Below are 20952 nucleotides of genomic sequence, written 5' to 3'. Positions count from 1 at the left end.
AGTCTCTTCACAGAAATCTACCTTTAAGTACTGTTTCCTTTCTGCATTTTCTGTGCTGACTTTGGGTTTTGGAAATTAACTTGGTCAAACATCACTGCGTTCCTCTTTTTTCTTGATGTGAAACTCAGCAATTTTAAGTCTGAATTCTCACTTCAAGTGTAATCAGGCATTTCATTTGGTCCTAAGGTAACTTAGTATTCAGGATGTTGCTCAAAGTTAAGATAGTTAAGTTAGATTAGATTAACTATGTACAGCTAATAAAACCAACAAGTAAATCCTTCACATGAAAATGTGAAACAAGGCCACACAAATTCTAAATCATTTTATTTCAAGTTCGCACAACCTATTTGTTGCACTAGGAAAGATGGACAGAATTTGTTACAACAATTAATTTCCTTTACTGTTGACTGAAAATGTGCAAGGTATTAAAATAAGTCTTAGTGAGTAATTAGGATCTCCAGGTCAACTACACAGTATTTCATGAGAACAAATTTGCTACTCAGAAAATGAGTGCTCTTTTTCTTGCCGCTCTCAGCAGCCTTGCTTGTTTTGCATATGGTTGCATGTTTAATTAGCAATCCTTCTGTAAGTGTCTGCAATTAGCACAATGATGATTAATAAAATAACTTCTGTAAAGCTCCATTTAGGCAGCAGAACTGCACAATCAGGTATAATTAATTCATCATTAATAAATCATGGCTGATTAACTAATCTGTTGATTACAAACACATTACTGCATAGCCTCCCACCTGAGCTCTGGGCATTTTTCTATCCTGAACAGAAATGGAGACAAAGTCGTAGTAAACGATAAAAAAAAATAATGCATTAAGCAGCAAAGATATTGGTTTGGTCAGGAAATTTAGATAGCAAGTATATTTAAAATTTACCAGGCTTTGTTCATTATTATTTCCCTAGAGTAAAAAAATTAATTGTACTGTCTATTTGTTAAGTGTAGACAGGTGAACAATAATTGTTTCTTTAGTTCATTTATGTTCTTAAGGAGGGCTGTTTTTTTCCAAAGCATCTCAGATTATGGGCTGGATTCACTCTTTGCATGAGCCAGTAGGAAGTAGCAAATGCAGCAAAACAAGCTTGCAGTACTGCGGCTCAAGAAGATGCAGGTCATTCACCAGAACATGATCAATTTGCTTTGTGAGAAGGCAAGGTCAAGGTGGCTGCTAAAAATGCCATTGCAACATTGCCGTTAAGCTGCTCCCATAGCTGTGTCTTGCATCTTGCACCTGATGATCCATGTTTATAAACCACGTTTCAGGTCCATGAACTTCAGCAAGATAGAATACAGAGGAAGAACATGCATTTCCATTCGGTGATTCCTTCTGCATGCCACCTAGCTCTTGAACTTTGTAGTGCATTTAAATCATATTTTAGGCATAGTCTGCGTAGCAGCAGAAGCAAGAAACTTCTATTTCAAATCAATCCTAGGATTCTCACACTCTTACTTGCCTTCAGCTACATGGGCTTAAGTAAGATCTAAGTTATGAGTGATGATAAAATTCAGAATAACTGGAAATAGGGGAACGTGGCACAACTAAGTTCCTCATCATTTATAAAGGGCTGACATCCAGCTGTTCCCACAGAATGAAAATTCCTTTGAGTTCAAAATACTTAATCCTGAACTATTCCAAAGAAAAAGAACTCAAGCAAAGCTTAGCACAAAAGTGATTCTGTGATTCTGTGACAGGGAAAACAGAATTTTAGCTAGAGTAACTGAAACAGTTCAATATTCCTAAGAAATCCAGAGAAAGACTGGTTAGACATGAGAAAAAAAACCCTTCCCTGTGCAGGTGCCAGAGCAGTGGCACAGGCTGCCCAGGGAGGCTGTGGGGTCCCTTCCCTGGAGACATTCACCCCCCGCCTGGACGCGGCCCTGTGCCCCTGCTCTGGGGGTGCCTGCTCAAGCAGGGGGTTGGACAAGATGCTCTCCAGAGGTCCCTTCCAACCCCTGCCATTCTGTGAAAGACGAGAACACTAAAGGAAAATTGACAAAATCTGAAGCACTCCATTTCATGAAGAAAATTACAGAAGAAACTTAATTTAGGAGCAAATCTTTGGTCTTTGAAAAGTAAATGATATTGTTGTAACCAACGAAGTTTCCTTTCAGCCTTTAACCAGTTTCATGTGCAACACTACGTCAATCTCTTAAATCTTTCTGCTAAAGCTTTAATTAAAAATATTGACTAAGCAGCAGTACTATGAGCCACTGCAATACCATTAATCTTTGAAAAATACTGTTCATAAAAGGGAACCATAAAGCACACTTCTAAACCATTTATATTTTTTCAAATATTAATTCAAGTAAATTAATGAACATATGAGCATAATTTCAATATATGGCAGAGAAAAGATTATTTTTTTTAAAAAAAAGGGCTGTAGTCAGATTTCATGGAGAACAACTGGATATGGGAAAAGTTTGATTGTTTTATCAATCAGAAAAGTTTACAATTCAATCCAGGAAGCAGTAACGGCTTTTAACATGGAATCTGGAAACAAAGAAAAGAACAATTTAAAAGCAAGAAGACAAGATAGCCATCCTTGGACATTTTCTGAGGTCAGTGTACATATGAAGTGGCGAGATGAAAGTGAAGAAAACAATGCCAAGGATCTTGAAGATTAGAAGTGAGCATTTTCAAGCAGTTTTTAAAAATGGACAATAAATTATCAAAGACTTTTGAGGACAGTGGTGTTTCACTGCCTAGAGCTAAATATAATCAGCATAATAGGAATAATTTGAAGGTGTGGGAGATGAAATTGTTAGTGTCAATTTCTTCAGAAAATCAGGTTTCCTTTTAATACAATAGCAATTTTGCCCGCAATGTCAACTCTTCCATCATTATGCAGTGAAATCTTCAACTCTCCTCCACGGCGGGAACATTGAAAAGCTAAATGGAAACAAAAACCCACAGTTAAAAAACTAGTATCTATCACAAATTATTTAAAAATTCATGAAAATTCAGGGAAATGAGGCCTCTGTCTCCAGGAAGCAAGCAGCACCAGGGCAAGCACTGTACCAGGGATACCCTGGATGAATTCTCTGTACGGATGAAGATTCGCTGAGGGTGTACCTCAGACGAGAACTTGCCTACTGAGTCTGACAAAGATGCTAGTTAATACAAGTAGTGAAGGATAGTTTGCAGTGATGTAGCCAACCAAGTTTCCTTTCTATATCTATAGAAGTCTTGAATTCTCCCATTCATGGGATAGACAGGTCCAGCAGGTAAGAAGGAAGAACAGCGAGTATTATCTGCAGAAGAATGAAGAACCACTTTACTGGCATTGAACATCTGAAGTAGATACTAGATTCAAAGAGTGTGTTGCTGATGGGTAAATAAAACTCAAGGAGCCAGTGGAAGAAGTCTACAAAGAAACATAGATGCTGCTTCAGCTGTCACAAACTGAGACCAAATTCTTACATAGACAGGAACAGATATTAAATTTTATATTCAGGATTATATACAGCTGGATAAAGTTCAGGTAGAAAGAGCCTTCCACCTGTAAATAATTGCAAAACTGAACTTTTGCCTAGACTGTTTAGTCATGTACAGGTGGGACGATAATGCTCACTTAGCATGTTAGTCTGCAGCTTGTTCAGTAGTCCAATTTTAGCTGCACAACTACTTGATCAGAAAATGGTCTGGTTCAGATGGCATTTAGCAGAGGTTTGCGTTTCATATAGTGTTGGTTTTGTAAAAAGCTGTAAATGGATGAAGAGGCATTAATGTTCACAGTCTACTTACTCAATGAATTTCCAACTACTACAAAAGTTGTTAAGGCCGAAGGGCATGTATTTCCTCACAAACCCACTACCTGTAAAGTGGGTAGAGATTGTATTCAGACCCTGACAGAGCATAGGATCTCTAACAGATGGCATATATCCTGTATGCTTTAAAACAATTTCTCAGCCACAACTGACAAGAAACATCTTCCTTATAACAGGATATTAGATTCTCAGACAAAGCAAATGCTCCAGAACAGTGGAAACAGGAGCTATAGAGAGATTGATAACAATGCTCTCTGTTCTTTTCCATTTATAGAACTACCAGTTATTGGTTTTAACTTGTCAGAACAACATCTATGTATGGAGTAATGCCTTCCATTGGAATATTTTGGACACCTAAAGATCCAGACCATGCTAAATTTGATCAATTAATATTGCTAAGTGGTGATACACAGCTAAACTCTCCCACTCCCTCATGATAGTAGATGTAAATAAAAGACATTAATTATTTCAAATCTTCAGAGGTTGGTTGGGTTGTTTTTTTTTTCTTTCTTTAAACATGGAATCAGTGCTGTCTGTTTCATGGAAGGATTACTGAGACTGGTTTGATACTGGTCCATTTTATTTTATTTGTAAAGAAACCTTCAAAGTAGAAGGAAAGAAGAAAAAAAAAAAGGAAAAAAAAAGAAAAACAACAAAAGAATATTTTACCCAAGCTTGTAAGAAAATAATACTTGACCTTTTCTTTCTCTCACACAGAAGCATTGATATTTCACACTGTGTCCAAAAGTAAATAGACCTGCATGGAACATTTCAATAACTAGAGAATTTCATTTAACAGCAATGTCTCCAGAAACATTCAAGTATCTCTGATGTGCACTTGCTTTTTGGATCCCAAAGTTGTTGCACATCCATTCCATGCCTGTATTTACTAGGAATATCTCATACTACATATACATAAAACCACATATGTACATTCTGATTTGTAGAAACATACAAAACAGCTGAATTCACAGTGCCCTGAATTCCTCTGTGATTAACCCAAGACAGAGAAAAGTTTAAAAGCAGGTACAAGGACTGTGAAATTGAGCATGCTGATATCACAGAATCATAGAATCATGCACCACTGCATTCACAAGGCAGCCAGTGGCCTTGTACTAATATTATCCTGTTGTTTTGAGGAGGTTCTTATCAGCCTAGATGTATCTAAATGACCGTTGCTTACAGAATTTCAGGAGTAATGGATTTTCTTCATGACATTATCATAACGACATCAGCTCAGGAACAAGTGCCACTCTTGTAAAAATACCTATTTTTAGAAATCACCGTTATTTTGGTTGAATTTCCAAACCCTAAAAAAGGACCAATGAAAGAAGCACTTGTTCCTTAAGTGAAGTTAAGATTTCCATGACCTTTTTTTATTCTAAGAAAGAAGTTAGATAAATCTGGTGACTGATGGAAGGAAACACCTCTCCTTTGGCAGAAAAGTTACACCTGTGTATAAACCTGATGTGATCAATCTATATGTTGAGATTACCCAGGACAGATGAAATCTACAGTTACAACTCTGCAAAACTCTTAACTTCATGAGAATTCAAATTAGCAAAAACTTAAATACAAGCACATTTGTTCTCTCTGAATAACGCAATTTCTTCACAAAAAAAAAAGTGAGGAGACTGAAAAGTTAGAAGATGAGACAGCCTTTGTGTTGAAAGAAATCCTGGCAAAATTCATGAAAGTATGATCTTACAGTTATCAAAGTCAAGTTTGGGTTTTGGTTGGGTGTCATCACTCCCTCCCACCCCCCCAAAAAACCCAAACCAAACAAAAACCAACCAAACAAAAAAACACCCCCCAAAAAATCAAGAAACAACCTCAAATGCTATAAACCTGTTCTTTACTGGGAAGGAATCACAGAAGGGAAAGGCAGTAACAAGAACCAAAGGACCAAAATTTTCCCCACAAATTAATACACTTGTCTGAAGTAAGCAGGTGCAGAAAGATTCTTCTAGCTACACCTGAGATTAACAATTGTCCTGGATAAAGCCCCTTCTCATCACAATAATTTGGAAAGTCTTCTATAATCTATTTGGTTATATCAAATTCCTTGCGTGTGTTTATAAATGTTATCTTAGAAATGTGAAAACTATGTGAAGGGCCGGATACAGAGACAGTTGCTAAATATGGCATTCATTAGCAACTGTGAAAGTCTATCCATCTGATATGAGAGACTAGAATTTTTTTAATATTGCAGAGACTCTTCAAATGAAAAAAAGGCAAGGACTGATACTGAACTCTGATTTAACACAGCTTAAATTCAAGGATATGTACAGAGTTTCAAGAAAGATCATAAAGTATTTCACCTTGTAAAAAGACTGGAAAATTCTCTTTGTAGTTGATGGGGGTGGTGGCTGTTTGACAATTTGGTCTAATAAAAGTAGGAAGAGAACCCAAACACAGGAAATTATGTCTGATACTTCAGCAGAGATGCAGCTGACCTCCTCCTGGAGGTCACAATACCCAGAGAGATCTGACAATAGATTTAACCTTCTTCGTTCTTATATTATTTCATATCTGATCTATTTTGGAACTAACAGATCTTTCATTTTATGGAAGAAAATCTTCCTTTATTCTTGCAGTAAAAGGTATCAGATATTACAGAAGCTCCCTGTGCTGATTTTGGCTGGGATAGTGTTAATTTTCTTCGTAGTATCTAGTACAAGGCTAAGTTTTGGGTTTGTGCTGGAAACAGTGTTGATAACACAGGGATGTTTTCATTCCTGCTGAGAAGGGCTTACACAGAGTCAAGGCCTTTTCTGCCCCTCACCCCACCCCACCAGTGAGTGGGCTGGGGTTGCACAAGAAGCTGGGAGGGGGCACAGCCGGGACAGCTGACCCCAACTGACCCCAGGGATGTCCCACACCACATGGCATCATGCTCAGCACATAGAGCTGGGGGAAGAAGGAGAAAGGAGGGGATGTTTGGAGTTACGGCATTTTGTCTTCCCAAGTAGTTACATGTGATGGAGCCCTGCTTTCCTGGAGGTGGCTGAACACCTGCCTCCTCATGGGAAGGACTGAAGAAATTCCTTGCTTTGCTTTTGTGTGCAGCTTTTGCTTTGCCTATTAAACTGTCTTTATCTCAACCTATGAGATTTCTCACTTTATCTTTCTGATTCTTTCCCCCATCCCACTGGTGGAGAGCAAGTGAGTGGCTGCATGGTTCTTGGTTGCTGCCTGGGGTTAAACCACAACGCTACTGCAAAGGCTTCTAAAAAGTCAAAAGATGCTCTTATTTATTCATCTTTGGTGATATGAAATCTTTTTGATTTGCCATCTTTTCCAAATAATCTCATTAGTAATAGAAATTGCCCCCCTAATAACTGATACCAGTCACATGCATATAAGGAAGTTATTTCTCGTAAACACATGTAGAGACCACACGTTGATCAGATATTAAAGAGAACAAGTTCATTTGAATCTGTTTTGTGTGATTTCTACCACACACACAAAAAAATTTATCTTGTGGGAAGATAGGACTTCTTTTTGCGCTGAACACGTTAGAGAAGCTGATTACAGTATGAATTGCCTTTGCTGCTTGAGATAGTTTCTCTAAAAGAGGAAATGGCACAGTACTTACAAAACACATGAAAACACAAAACAGGTAGAAAGTTATAATCTAAAAATAGAGACAGAATTCCTGTCTGTTTGATTACTTAAAGAAGTAGTGCCTATAGGTGGCATGGAAGTGTTTTAAATTCAGCATTAACATCTGAAAATGTCAAAACCTTCTGAGAAACAGCCAGCCACAAGGATGCATTACCAAAGACAGTTTCCTCTTTTCAGAAAATATGTTGGAGTCTTCCCCCCAACATTACGGAAACTATCACAGATTTGTATGGTGGAAATGCAAATATGAGATCTTCGGAACAGAATGTTCCACCTTTCCTTCAATTCACAATGGCGAAGGTCTCAGTCATTGTGGATTACCATACTGAGCTATGGAGGGCAAAGAGATTCTTTAAAGAGCTTCTCAGTCTAAAGAAAATCCATTTTGAGATTCATTTGACCAAATAAAAAAAGGCTTATATTCAGGGAAGCTGTTTGTTTGGAAAAGTGTTTACTTTTATGTACAAGGAACCCTATTAGATCAAGGATGCATTCTCTGCTCTAAACTAAATGTTACCAAAGAATTAACTGTTGTCAGGTACATGAAAGAATTGTAACCCCCTGCCCCCTTTTAGGGAACCAGATAGGGGCAAGGCTATTTTGCATTGCTTCTGTTGTTCTTCCATCCTCTGGCAAAGCACTAGAAACATGAGAAGCAAACAGATACCCAACACCTCTTTATCTGGTGTTGTCAGGTATTAACAGTTTCTTTCATTTTTTTTCCACTAAGCTCTTCTGCTTCTTGCTTAACAACAAATATGTGATCTAATAAGCGTATCTTACTGATTGAAAGAATACCAACAGATCTCTTGGACTTCAGAGGTCCAGTAATTTCAAATTCCTTTAAGGCTTAATCATTTAAAAGTAACACTGCAAACAAAAATCAAACAAATAAAATTTGCCAATGCCCATGTATCTTTCCCCCATTCTTACATATTTAACATCAGCCACATTCTTTCTGTTCTTATAACATAAGTGACTGTTCTTACTTATATTCTTCCTTGCTACCATGTAAAAGACCATCATCCTGAGAAAAACTGATCTTCATACCTAAATACACAGACGTATCAGAAACCAGAAAAAACCTCTACCATAAAGCACATTCTGTAAGTAGAATCTGAATGTTAAAAATACATCATCTCTTCTTCTCTAGCTATAAAAACTCTAGCTATTCTAAAGCCTAAGCTTCCTAAAGAAGTCACTCAAGGGATTAATCTGGAGTAATTCTCAAGAAAATTCAAAAATCAGGCAGAAACCATATGATTTTTTTCATTTCTCATCTTAATATACATGAGGAGAAAGGAAAACACTGCCCAAATTCTACTGAAAAGTACACATCATGAATGAAAATACCAATACCTGTTCCAAATACCCAAAGTGCAAGCCATGAAGATCAAGTAGTAAAGTAAAATTCAATCAAAACATAAAAACAACATCATCTGAGGTTCACCAAGCTTCAGTTTTGATGAAAGGTCATGAGAACTAAAATCCAAAAGCTGAGGTCAAAAACTAACTGCAGAGTTACAATCCAGAAACCAAGACTTCAAACTCCCGGTAGGCATGATGAATCGTGTTGGTGGGTAGGAAAGAAAGCAGTTTCTTAAAGATTACCTCACACACAAAATACTACATACTATTCTATTCCTATTGAGAAAATGGATAGGGAGTTATTGCTACAATTGGGATTACAGTAATAGTGTATCTTTTTCTTTTTTAGTGAGCAGCTTTCACATAAACAGGCAGCTTTGCAAGAAAACAGTTTCTCTTACCAAGCATTTCTTTCTTCCCCAGCTGTTCTGACCAGTAGCTGCTTAAAACAGCATGGGCAGATCCTGAAAGAAATTGGAAAACAACATAGAGAATTAAATTAGAATCACTACTTTACAGAGCTAGCGTGTTCAAAATGTAAATCCATATATGAATCAAGTGCCACGTGTGTATCTAGGGCAAAAAAAACTCAAGAGTTTCCACAGCAGACAGAATTTAAGGCTTTAACATTCCATTTATTTACGATAAAGCAGTATGACTTCCTCATCCTCTGGTGAGGGCTTTGTGATTAGCTATGACTGGTAGGAATAACAAATAGTACCACTTAAAATACGAGCCAAAATACTCATTTGCTCACTGTAAGTGAAGTTTCCTAATAACAGAATCTCAAAATTAATTAATTATTCAATGAAATCTGAACAGGATTTTGGATATTTTTTAAGAATAGGAACAGGTGGATAGAAGTCACTGTGTAAAACAAGCATTTCCCCTCCTAACAGTTTTCACAATAAAACCTCAGGTTTTTTTCAGTGTTGAACGCTGGTAAGTCCCAGGGTGTAACTCAGGACATCTTTAAGGTTGCACCACAGCTTCTGGAAACTAAAAGACCAATTTCATGTTTCCTGACCAACAGATGGCTTAAAAACTTAGGATGACTTCTCAGTTTCATAGCTAGAAATGCTGCTTCAGTCTACAGTAGCAGCTAGCGGCAAAGACGCTCTGCTGGAAACCCTACTGTGAAGTAACTATAATTATCAGGGCTCAAGGACACCAGGACATGTAGCATTATTAAGGAATCATTACAAAAGAAATACAATATAAAGCCATAACACTGTTAAAAGTATACTTCAGCAATACAATAAAAGATTTATTTCTATAAAAGAAAGGACACTTAAAGATGGAAGACAAGCAAAGTGAGCTGTAACAAGCTTAGAAAAATCTCAGAGATCCAGGAAACTTCTAGCTTTTCCAAAATATCAATACTAGTCTTCCCAGAAATCCTAAGGAATGAGCTCTGGGATTAGATATGTCTACCAGACTCTGTCCCCAGCTTTATCAGGAAAGGAGCACTGAAAGCTCTAAAAAATAACTGAAATACATGGCTTTTTTTTTGTAAACCTTTCTTCCTGCTAGGAGTGCTGAATGTCTAGCGTTATTCCAACAAAGAAAGTTTTCTCTTTATTTAGGAAAATATTTAATGAGCTTTTTTGACCAAGCTCACACTTGTAAAAATTAACCTGTGATTACCCGATACCTAAGCAAATAACATCATTCTGCAGCAATCATCATCACACCTACTGAGTGGAACATCAGTGGAACAGGCAGAGAACTAGCCTTCCTGCCCCTAAATATACAACTAGCTGAGTTCATATTATTCATAGGCCTGAGAATATCCACAATAAGTGTCACAAAACTAGAGGAGATCTCAGCGGCGGGTGGGGGTGGGGAGGTGGGGAACCACACAAAATAAAACCAAAAACAACAGAACACCAACAAAAATGCATATGAACCACTACTGCAATCACACTAGTCTCTCACTTTTCTGAATACTTCAGGGAAAAGATCTGAAAAAGACACAGGAATATCCAGTCTCATGACAGCAAGAAGCTGATTTTGTTCTGAATGACCTGGCATCAGTCATGAAAGTTTTCAGTTTAATGAATGCCCTCCTGCTGTCCACATAAATCAGTAATTAGAAGAGAGACTCCAAAGTACAAAACCAGATGCATGAAGTTTAATAAGAACCTTTTAACTAAACTGAAACATGAGTCACTTATCACACAAACACATACCTGTAACAGGGTCTTCCACAATTCCATACCAAGGTGCAAAATATCTGGAGTAAAAATCATGGCCTTCATGCTTTCCACTGGAATTTCCCTTAAGAGTGACTATGAGTCCTTTCACCTTTCCCGTTTTTTCAGCTGACAAAAAGCACTGTGTGCTCACTTGCAGTTCTTCCAAATCAGACCTTGAATATAATTACAGAATTTTAATAGCCCGTATTCTTCATTTTACATAAAGTATTGAAAAGAAACAGAAAACTACAAAATCATCTTCTCTACAATCCCAAAATAGCCATAGTAAAATGTTAGAGGAGATAAGATTCCTAGCACTGTCCTCCCAATGCCATGTGACAGAAGACAATGCTGAATATCATACACACAGAGTGAGCAGAGAAAAAAGTTCAAGCCAGGCATTTCCTGTTTATTTCTGAAAACAGAGCATCCTGGAATATTAGCTACAAAAATGCACACTTTTGTTTCAACGTTTTAATCATTGAAAGAAATACTTCATCACTACAGAATGCGAAGAGTAAGCACTACACCTCCTTTCAGAGCAAGTAAACAACTAACACCATTCAGATCTTCAGGGGATTTGAAAGCACTTTGCAACAGCCTCAAGTCTGAAGTTGCAGATACCTCCCTACAAAATAAAGTCTGAAAGTAAAAATAATAAGTATTCAGCTGAGAATATTTCTATCACCCCACTAGCCCAATCTTTAAACATTAGTTAGGCCAAACTTCAAGTGAAAATAATAGTAATTTGGCCTGATTAAAGAATTTGCATTTCAGCAATATATATCCAAATCATACTTGACTTAATGAAATTCAGCTCTCAGATTAACAAAGGCTTTGAAATAATTTGAATTGGAATTTCCTCTATAAAGCTACTTATGATGCTGTTAAGTATGTGTAAACAGATTACAGTCAAATGGGAATAAGAATCATGGCATTCTGGCAATGTGCCCCGCCTCACTAAGCAGGCCTCTATAGCTATGCAACTATTACTTCTTCATTTGAGAAGCAAAGCTCCTGATTTCCTGCTAGGTTATGGGATCATTTTTTTTTACTCAGATGAATGTAGAAAACACACCATCATTAAAACTGTTTCCTACACCTCCTTTTCTTGGAGACAGATTTCAGATTGAGCTTATTCAGTTTTGCAGGTCCAATAAACTCAGATGAGAAGGTAAAATAACTATTTAGCACAGGAGTTTCTGTTAGAGTTTTTAATATCCACCTGTTTTAAAACTAGATAAAAGAGCCTAGTGTGTAAGGAATAGAGGTTAAACAAGCAGACTCAACTTCTGCAACTTGATTATTTTAAAAAAGTATACGACACCTTTCATAAGCATCACTGAGGCGGACTAAGAGTTTCTTTGTGTCAGGAGAATAACGGAGATCTTGAACAACCATGTCACCAACAGCTGCCTGGTGGAAAAGTTAAAGGAGACAAAGAAAAATATCATCATTGGAATACGAAATATTATTTCCTTAACATTTTAATCGAACAAATTCCCTGCTAGAACAGGGATTATACAAGGTATTTCATGCAGCCCTCAAGCACATGCAAGCAAAAAGTTCAACTGCAGCCTTCTGGAGAATTCCATTTCCTGAGCCGCATGACTCAGACCTTTAAAGTTTAGCGTTTCAAGTTCAAGAGTGAATCAAGCAATGCCATGTTGCCACTTTTCAGCCATTTTAATACATAAAACTAAGTACAGCTACTATAAATGTGCTTCTAAGACCACATATAGATTATTTTACCTTTATTAACTCTTCTACTTCCTGAAGTACCTGAAGCAAAAAAAAAAAACAACCCACACTGTAAAAAATAGAACATATATATGTATGCATCCATCCAACTATTGCAAGATACATACACAAACATAAACACATACTTTCCTTGAAAGCCTTTAATGAATAAAATTTTGACTGACCTGTGGGTAGGTTAAGTAAAGCGGTAAATCCAGGACAATATGATCTTCCACTTGTCTGGCTTTTAACTCCCCACTCAGCGTCACAAATGTGAGAACTGCATTTTTGTTTTCTAGAGAAAAAAACATTGCAACATTATCAAACATAGGAATTCGAATGTAAATTATTATAGCTCTTAGAGTAGTTCAGTGTATCCAGAAAAAAGAAAGTTGTGCAGCTAAAATATAACAACTACAGAAAACCTGTATTCTGAGACAAAATTCCCAACTAGCTCAACAAATAACCTGCTGAGGCTAATAAACACAGCAAATGCCAGTGACTCTCCCCTGCACATTTCTAGAATGAATGGGAATTTCCTTTTAACAGAAAGAGCAATGTTCACTCTTTGTCAAATTCTACTGTACCTCTCCCACATGACGTTGGCACATTTCCCACTTTTCTTTAACAAGAGTAATAGTAGGGCATAGGAATTCAAGTGTAGGCATCAGACTACAACCTTATAATTACAGAGCAGTTAAAAAAGACAATATCTAAGGTATCTCCATATATGTTCTCTAAATGTTCTGAATATTTAAAAGCTTTTGTTGTAGAAAACAGAGATCATCTTAATGAGAAATGAATTTTCTAAAAAGTTAGTCATAAAAAGCTTGGAAACATACCTCGTATGTGAAACAACACGGCAGCTGCTGCAAGTGTAGCATGACCACAGAGAGGAACTTCATTGGCTGGGGTGAACCACCGGAGTCCAAAGCAGGAACCTAAAAAATAAAGTTTATTTAGCATTATTAAGTGGAAGAAGTCTATTTGTTCAGTTTATCTCAAAACTTTAAACAGAGTGATGACATTTCAGTTAATCAAAATGCATGTTATAATAGGTCTTGGTCTCAAACCCACTTTTAGGAACCTATTTTGTACTGAGTTTTGGAATATTGCTTTTGAGTCAGATCAACAACAGGAGTCTACTGCTAATGGAGGAAAGCTACTTTGTTACGAGAGCAAAAGGGCTGCAGAGTAGAAATGCCTGCCGGCCTGGGAACCAGAAGCATCCCAGAGAAGCACAGCTGGCACCTAAGTAGTACTGCTGTGTAGCTAGAAACAGGAGATACCATTGATAAGCACAAAACCAACAAACTGTAACAGCAACTTATCGCCTGAAAAGTTGAAAAAATAGTCTGGAAGAAGAGGAAAACATCCTGAGAAAGTAAGAATCAGTAACTGCCAGTGGCTGGTCTAACTGAAAGAACAGGAAAACAGTCTTGAAAAATAAAAACTGGTCTGGGAGAATAGAAATCATCATCTATTGGCTCTTCCAGGTGAAAAATAGAAATTACCACTATCTACTGGCTTCTTGAAGAGATGGTGTCCTGCATTCTCTTATGTCTCTATGATATAACAATTACTTAATTTTTATCGAAAATGGAGCTCCTCTCTCCAAGAACTTTCAGTGCTGCATATACTTTTCCCTTTCCTAAACAGGTCTGCACGAACCTTCTATGAGATCATGGACTCTTGCCGGGGAGACACATGGCTGACTCCAAACTCCCCAACACAGATCATCTTTGAAGTGAGACTTCTAAGTTATGGTACTGGTCCCCTGCTGGATGCACTGTGGGCTCGGTTTGGTTTGTTCTCCCACTTCTGGGATGGCTACATCCCCTTCTAGGATCTGTCTGTCCTCCCCTCTGGAATATCTTCAATGTGCTTCATAGCATATATATATACTTATGATAGATTACTTATATGTGTATCTACTGTTATATTCTTGATAAGTTTGTAGCAACCTGTAATTTTATATATATATTTCTCGCTGCTATTATTGATCCCTGCTATACTATTCATCAGTGATAATAATTTGTAATAGCTTGAGAGAGATAGATATATATATATTCACTTAATTAATCGCAGGTATACTTGCTAGTGGTGATTTTTGTGATATTGTGTAATAAAGTAGAGAATTTAGAAGATAAAGCCTCCATGTCCTTGTGTATTATGGAATCCTATGAAGCCACAGTCATGATCTCTATACACCTGCAGGCTGAGTTACCCTTTAGGGGTTAAAGGTCATTTTATTGGTATAACAGAGCCTATATCAGAGCTAGGTCAGTCATGAATTATTTTGCTTAAACCACAAGTCAAGTCTGGTAAAAGCCTCTAATGTACACTAACCCTCCATTTCACTAGAAATCATTTTTCTATTTGTTGTTTAAAAAAACTGGAACCCAAGTGCACTATACTTGGTTTCCTGTAGCTTTTGCAAGAGTTCTTGCATTTAAGATAATGCTTATGAAAATATATCAAGTTAATAATCACTGTAAAAACACAAAAGGTGCAAGAGAAACAAACTATATTTTAAAAAAAAAAAAAGTCTTGTCATTGCCTCTGTGAAAAACTAGTGCATTAGAGTCAGCCCCTATCTGATGAAAACAAATATAATGCCAACAAAACCTAGTGGGTTAAACTAATGGACATAGCAGAGAAGTGCTCTGAGACTGGGCAGACACAGAACGCAGCTGTGAGCCTGCCTTTGGTGTTAATGCACTCCCCCAAGTGGAAACTGTGGCTGAAAGCAGGAAAAAAAATGAAGTCAGCCATGACAGACCAGAGGCAGGCAAGCTCCATGACTCAGAACACCTGCCTGGATGCTTGAGACACACAGCTGTACTCAGACTGAGAAGACATTTTGTACTCTCACAAATCAATGTATCCCTAAAACAATGTAGATTGTTAAAAATTAAAATCAAAGAAAATGCACTGATCACAAATTCATACTCCTGCAAAAACTTATTCTTTGTCCAGGAGCATTTACTACACCAATTAATGTTCGAGAAGCAGATGATAGCCTCATAAATGACATGCTGTTGTTCCTGGTCTACTCTCTCTCACCACCCCTCGATACACATATTCTCAAGTGTAGCTCAGTGACTAAATTCCTTTGGAAAAAATCGTGCACCTCTTCAGCAGCTGTTTGGGTCTGATGTCACACACTCTACTCCAATTAATATCAAAAAGCACTTCAATGAGAAAGAAGCTGGCATTTTATATGCTGTTGGATATGGTTGACTTGAAAACAAATAAATGTATTAAACATATTGCCAAGGTGTTAACATGTAAAATGTTAACATGAAAAATAAAAAGTATTAGCACGTCTTGTTCAAGCAATTAGTCTAACCCTAAAACAAATTCCAATTTATTAACAATAGCAGTGAGTGATTATAGTTACTACTTTAGGAAAATCCTCTTTAATTACAGAGACTGTACAAAATCCTACTCCCTGAACAAACAATCAAATGATAAATAACAGTTTCTTTGCATATCATTCTAGGGCCTCTTTCAGACAGCCAATAACCCCAAAGCTGTTTATCTCTCTCTGCCGCTATGTCATAACAAAGCGAGGGCATGCCAACATGATACCTTAACCTGAAATCTAACTCCAGGCTAGTGGGGTTCCAGCCCCTTGGCTGAAGCCACCACACAACTGCAAAGTGAGCAGATTCAGCAAACTGATTCAGCTGAAAACTAATCCAAGAAGAAATTTTGACCAGACTCTGATATTTTCTTATCTTGTTTACTGTCTGCCCATTTCCTCTCCCCTCATATAGACGTGCCCTACCAAAGAACACCAGCGAAGTTCCTCCACACAAACCAATCGAATGAGCAGCCAGATGTGTGTGATTTGGGCAACCTCATATTTCCCAGTTTTGTTGGAAACATGTATTTTCCAGTACTGGCTCCACAGATGGCTTATGAGATTTTGTGACAAACTCAAGTAACAGCTTACAGTTACCCCAGTAATGATTTCTTGAACAGCCAAGCCAGGTTCTACTCACTTTGCAGTCTTTTGCATTTGGAATAGGCATGTTCTGTCTCTATTCTTCTTGCATAATAAGAAATCATCTCAGAAGATTATTAGTAGTAATGGAATTATTAAGTGAAGGACCTTTGCATAGCATTTTTAGGGGATTTTCTATATACTGCTTGCTTATTTAGTGAAAGGCACTAAACCAAATGGTCTAATTTATGAATAATAAATCCCAGAATCCCAGGTGGGAAGGGACCTCAGGGATCATCTAGTCCAACCTTTCTGGGAAGAGCCCAGCCTAGACAGGATGGCCCAGCACCCTGTCCAGATGACTCCTGAAGGTGTCCAATGTGGCCGAGCCAACCCCTTCCCTGGGGAGATTATTCCAATGGTGACTGTCCTCACTGTGAAAAATTTCCCTCTGGTGTCCAATCGGAATCTCCCCAAGAGCAACTTGTGTCCATCCCCCCTTGTCCTCTCCATGGGTCTCTTTGTAAAACGGGAACCTCCATCTTCTATGTAGCTGCCCCTTAAGTACTGGTACCTGGGGATGAGATCCCCTCTGAGCCTCCTTTTCTCAAGGCTGAACAAACCCAGCTCTCCCAGCCTACCCTCATATGGCAGCTTCCCAGTCCTCTGATCATCTTGGTGGCCCTTCTCTGGACCCCTTCCAGCCTGTCCGCATCCTTTTTGTATAGAGGGGACCAGAACTGTACACAGTGCTCCAGGTGTGGCCTGACAAGTGCTGAGTAGAGTGGGATAATGACTGCTGGTGATGCCCTTTTTGATGCAGCCCAGCATCCTGTTGGCCTTCTTGGCCGCAGCAACACATCATTTACTCATGTTGAGCTTCCTGTCCACCAGGACAAAACAAAAATGTTTGTGTATTGTAAAATGAATTTGATATGCAGCACAAATTCTTAAGGAATCCATATGCAAAAGCCTTATTATTATTATAAGAAACATACATGACAACTCCAAGATTCTGCTTTGGCTGTCTTACAAATTAGGACCACTCCTTAAAAATGCACACCCTGTGTCTTCCTATTCCCTTGTAAGAGATTTGGAAGGTAACAGAACCACTCACTTTTGGTAAAGTCATCTCCAGGGTGCAGTCTTCTGATGAAAGCAGTTTCTGAAAGATTCATTTCTGTTGCGATTTTTTGGTGCAAATCTTCATCCAAGTCCTAATGATGAAACAACAAATCTGATCAAAAGCAGGCCAAAAAATGGAGAATCAAACTTTCTGTCAAATAAATACAGTAGTTTCATTTTCTATTATAATAAAACATAGATTCATTTTTAGTTCAAAATATTTTCTGAGAGGAAAAAAATTTTAAGCATAAAATTGGGTAAATAGTTCAATCACTGTGATACATGGGCATTTCTAATATCTATCCTATTAGTTTACAAATTCTTGAAATACATGGAAAATAAAATCACGAAAAAATCTAAACTCAGTCTTTCCATGAACACAACTATTTTTTTTAAAGTCACACTGAGAAGTCACTATTAACGTAATCTAAAAATAACTGCAATTCTCTTTTTATAACTCTGAAAAATCCATGCCACTAAGAGGTACGTAGTAATGCCTAGGGCAATGGCCAAGGTGGCTGATGAGCACTTACGGCTGTACCCTCGATACTACTCTAGAACAACAGCAACCATGTGCTAAGTCAGGAGAAGCTATGGGGAGATCAAAAACAAAGAAGCTGGAGCGCACTAGATTCTACTCTAACTGCCTGCAGATTGAACCAGTGGCCCCATATACATGAGTTGTAGCAACTGGATAAAATTCTACTTCACCCTTGTTCCACTGTTCTTTCCCCACAATTATGCAGGTTTGAAAATCTGGTCTTGAAAATACTGAAACATAAACAAAGTACTGAGTGGACCTGGTCAGGCTCAGCCTCTGAGAGATAAAAATTTCTCCTGCTAAGTTTACTCATTTCCCTTAATAACTAATCTTTTACAGCCAATGATCCCGTACTACAGATAGGACACAATTACTGATTTGTATCATAGACCAGTATCAGCAGAGTGAATTCTATACAGTGAAACAACATTCTAACTTTTTACAGTATCTGCTCAGGAAAAGAGTTCTGACTGTCACTTAGATACTAAAAAGATACTAAACCAGAACAAAGACCAACCAAAATGTTATTAAATATAACAGAACTTTCTTGAAACACTGCCATCCTGTGGCACTTCTGGAACACAGAAAGGGCTGGTTTTGCCATTCTTGCGTTATTCCCAACTGTTTTTATAAAGCATCTGCTGGGACTCTGAAGGGAACAGAAAACAGAAATATTGCTGGTAGCTGTACCAGACTTTCTTGGAGAATAGAATAAAATTATGCATTAGAATCTCAGCTTTAACTGCACCTCAGTTTTAACTTTGACACTAAAGCCTCTAGCCTCAGGTACTGTAGGAAAAACTTTAAAATCTCAGCGCTCCAAAGGCAACATGCAAATAAGTTGCCCTCACAATATATTGATGTAATAAAGTAAAATTAATATAAAATTGCAATTAGAAGCTCATAGTTTTAAAGTAAGTTCATTCTGAGAGGGAGTTTTTAGATTTCAGGGGGCCAAAAATACCTCTGAAGTGAGATGTTCTCAGCCATAACTTTAGCTGATCTGCTAAGTAAGCCTATCTAGATCTCAATATAGCCTAGGAACATGTAAAAAGGATTCATATTGTCAGTACAAGCTATTGCCATTGACTGCTCCACATATATTTTCATACTTAAAGTCTTCATCACGTGTTACTATACAAATAATGTAAGGCCTACGAATTTCTAATTCAGCTTAATAATTAGTTTTTGGTAGAAATTGTCAACAGCATACCAATTAGTAGCAACTGTTCAGAACACCTCCACGAGGATGACTACTGTCAGTTGCAGTAAAACTACCATGTAACTTTGAAGCAATAAAGACTGGTTCTTTAAACTTGGCTAAAGCTGAACCTGACACACTAACAGTGCAAGGCTCGGATCCAGGTCTATAGTCCCCCTTTCCTTCCATAAAAGAGAAAAAAAAAAGTGGGGGGAGGGGAAATCCACACAAAACACAAACCCCACACCTTAACACTTCATTTGAAAACTATTTTGTACTGATTGCATGTTATTGCATTTCCTTTCAGAGATTTCATTCTGAATCCATTGGCTTAAGAAATTAAGCCATTTCTTTTTTACTTAACTCAGAATAAAACCAGTATGTTCTTTTTAAAAAATTTAAAAACCCACAAAATATACAACGTACATCTTGTATGAGATCATTCTGATAGAAAAATAATAGCCCTGTGCTAAGTTCTCTGTATTCCGGAGCAACAGCAAACTACGCTTGCAATCAGGACTCCTGAGTAAAGTAAGCAAAATCTAATGCAGTGCTGAGCGCTCAGGTCAAGCACAGAATGGCAAATGCCACTGCAGTCCCTGATAAAATAGTTATTTTTTCAAACTTACATTTTCAAGCAGACAAACTGCCGCAGGATTTCCAGAAAATGGTCGGTTTGTAAATGCATCAACTGTGAAGACGGGTATTTGCATTGTCGTTTGCGCCTATTTAGCCTTAAGCCGTTTTCCGCAAGGTACTTTCTAACCCTTTTTACCCTCAAGTGACAGCGGAACCGTAGGTTAATGTTCTCCTAACGGCAGGAGGAGCCAGCGGCCTCCATCCCGTCACTTCAGAGCAAGAACGTGGACTCAAGCCTCCTTCCGCACCCCCGACGCCGATTGTTTTCAACTCTTTGAAAGATATTTTAATGTCCTTCTCGCATCGCTCACTACCAGCTCCAGAAACGCCCTAACAGCCCCTTCAACCGCAGCGCCCGGCCCGAGGTGAGGTATTTAGGACGGCAGATATACGAGGCTCCCCTTGGGTGGGTTTACTACAGCCGAGGAGAGGGCGAGCAGCCGTCGTGTGCGCCCATAGCGGACAACCCTCCCTATCCTGCCTCGCAAGAATAAAGGAGCCAAGTGACCCTGAGCGACACACGACCAGGGGCACGACCCGGGGGCAACAACCGTGCGGCGACACCCCTGTGAGGCGAGTCCAGTCCGCCCTGAGGCGCTCGGGGCCCGCTTGGCGCCAAGCCCCGCGCAGTTCCACACATGCGCCCCGCCGCCCCTCACCGGTCGCTGCGAGAGGACTAGGCGGGAACTGCTCACCCGCCCCGCCGCGCGTGCGCCCTTCCGGCTTCTCCCCTCAGGCGCGCATGCGCGGCTGCTGCCCAGCCGGCGGTGAGGAGCGCGGCGT

The 20952-nt window shown here is 38.5% G+C and overlaps 1 protein-coding gene across 5 annotated transcripts; it reads right to left on the bottom strand.

Annotated features, from left to right (window-relative positions):
• Positions 1 to 307: 307 nt before the first annotated feature.
• PBLD (phenazine biosynthesis like protein domain containing) lies at positions 308 to 20940 on the bottom strand. 5 transcript variants are annotated; one of them, XM_064464707.1, is made up of 10 exons: positions 20160 to 20808; positions 18847 to 18978; positions 17781 to 17880; positions 13554 to 13652; positions 12897 to 13006; positions 12724 to 12753; positions 12299 to 12387; positions 10966 to 11144; positions 9175 to 9237; positions 308 to 2900 (listed from the first exon to the last, which is right to left on the bottom strand). In XM_064464707.1, exons 1-10 carry the CDS (start codon positions 20241 to 20243, stop codon positions 2788 to 2790), a joined length of 999 nt encoding a protein of 332 aa, XP_064320777.1. In that variant the 5' UTR covers positions 20244 to 20808; the 3' UTR covers positions 308 to 2787. The 5 variants fall into 5 exon arrangements, with proteins under 5 accessions (XP_064320777.1, XP_064320778.1, XP_064320780.1 ...); XM_064464708.1 differs by having other exon boundaries at positions 18877 to 18978; positions 20160 to 20807; XM_064464710.1 differs by lacking the exons at positions 18847 to 18978; positions 20160 to 20808 and adding an exon at positions 20865 to 20940.
• Between the last annotated feature and the right edge of the window lie 12 nt (positions 20941 to 20952).

Source organism: Phalacrocorax carbo, chromosome 13, assembly GCF_963921805.1.
Source record: "Phalacrocorax carbo chromosome 13, bPhaCar2.1, whole genome shotgun sequence".
NCBI lineage: Eukaryota > Metazoa > Chordata > Aves > Suliformes > Phalacrocoracidae > Phalacrocorax > Phalacrocorax carbo.
Note: the sequence above shows the minus strand (reverse complement) of the source record. Positions and strands in the feature narration are given on the sequence as shown.

Excerpts from the sequence above, each read along its gene's own strand:
- PBLD (XM_064464707.1), bottom strand. The coding sequence starts at position 20,243 with ATGCAAATACCCGTCTTCACAGTTGATGCATTTACAAACCGACCATTT. Across the intron at positions 18,979-20,159 it reads CAGTTTGTCTGCTTGAAAAT|AGTCCCAGCAGATGCTTTAT; the intron begins GTAAGTTTGAAA and ends TGTTCCCTTCAG. Across the intron at positions 12,388-12,723 it reads AAGTAGAAGAGTTAATAAAG|GCAGCTGTTGGTGACATGGT; the intron begins GTAAAATAATCT and ends CTTTTCCACCAG.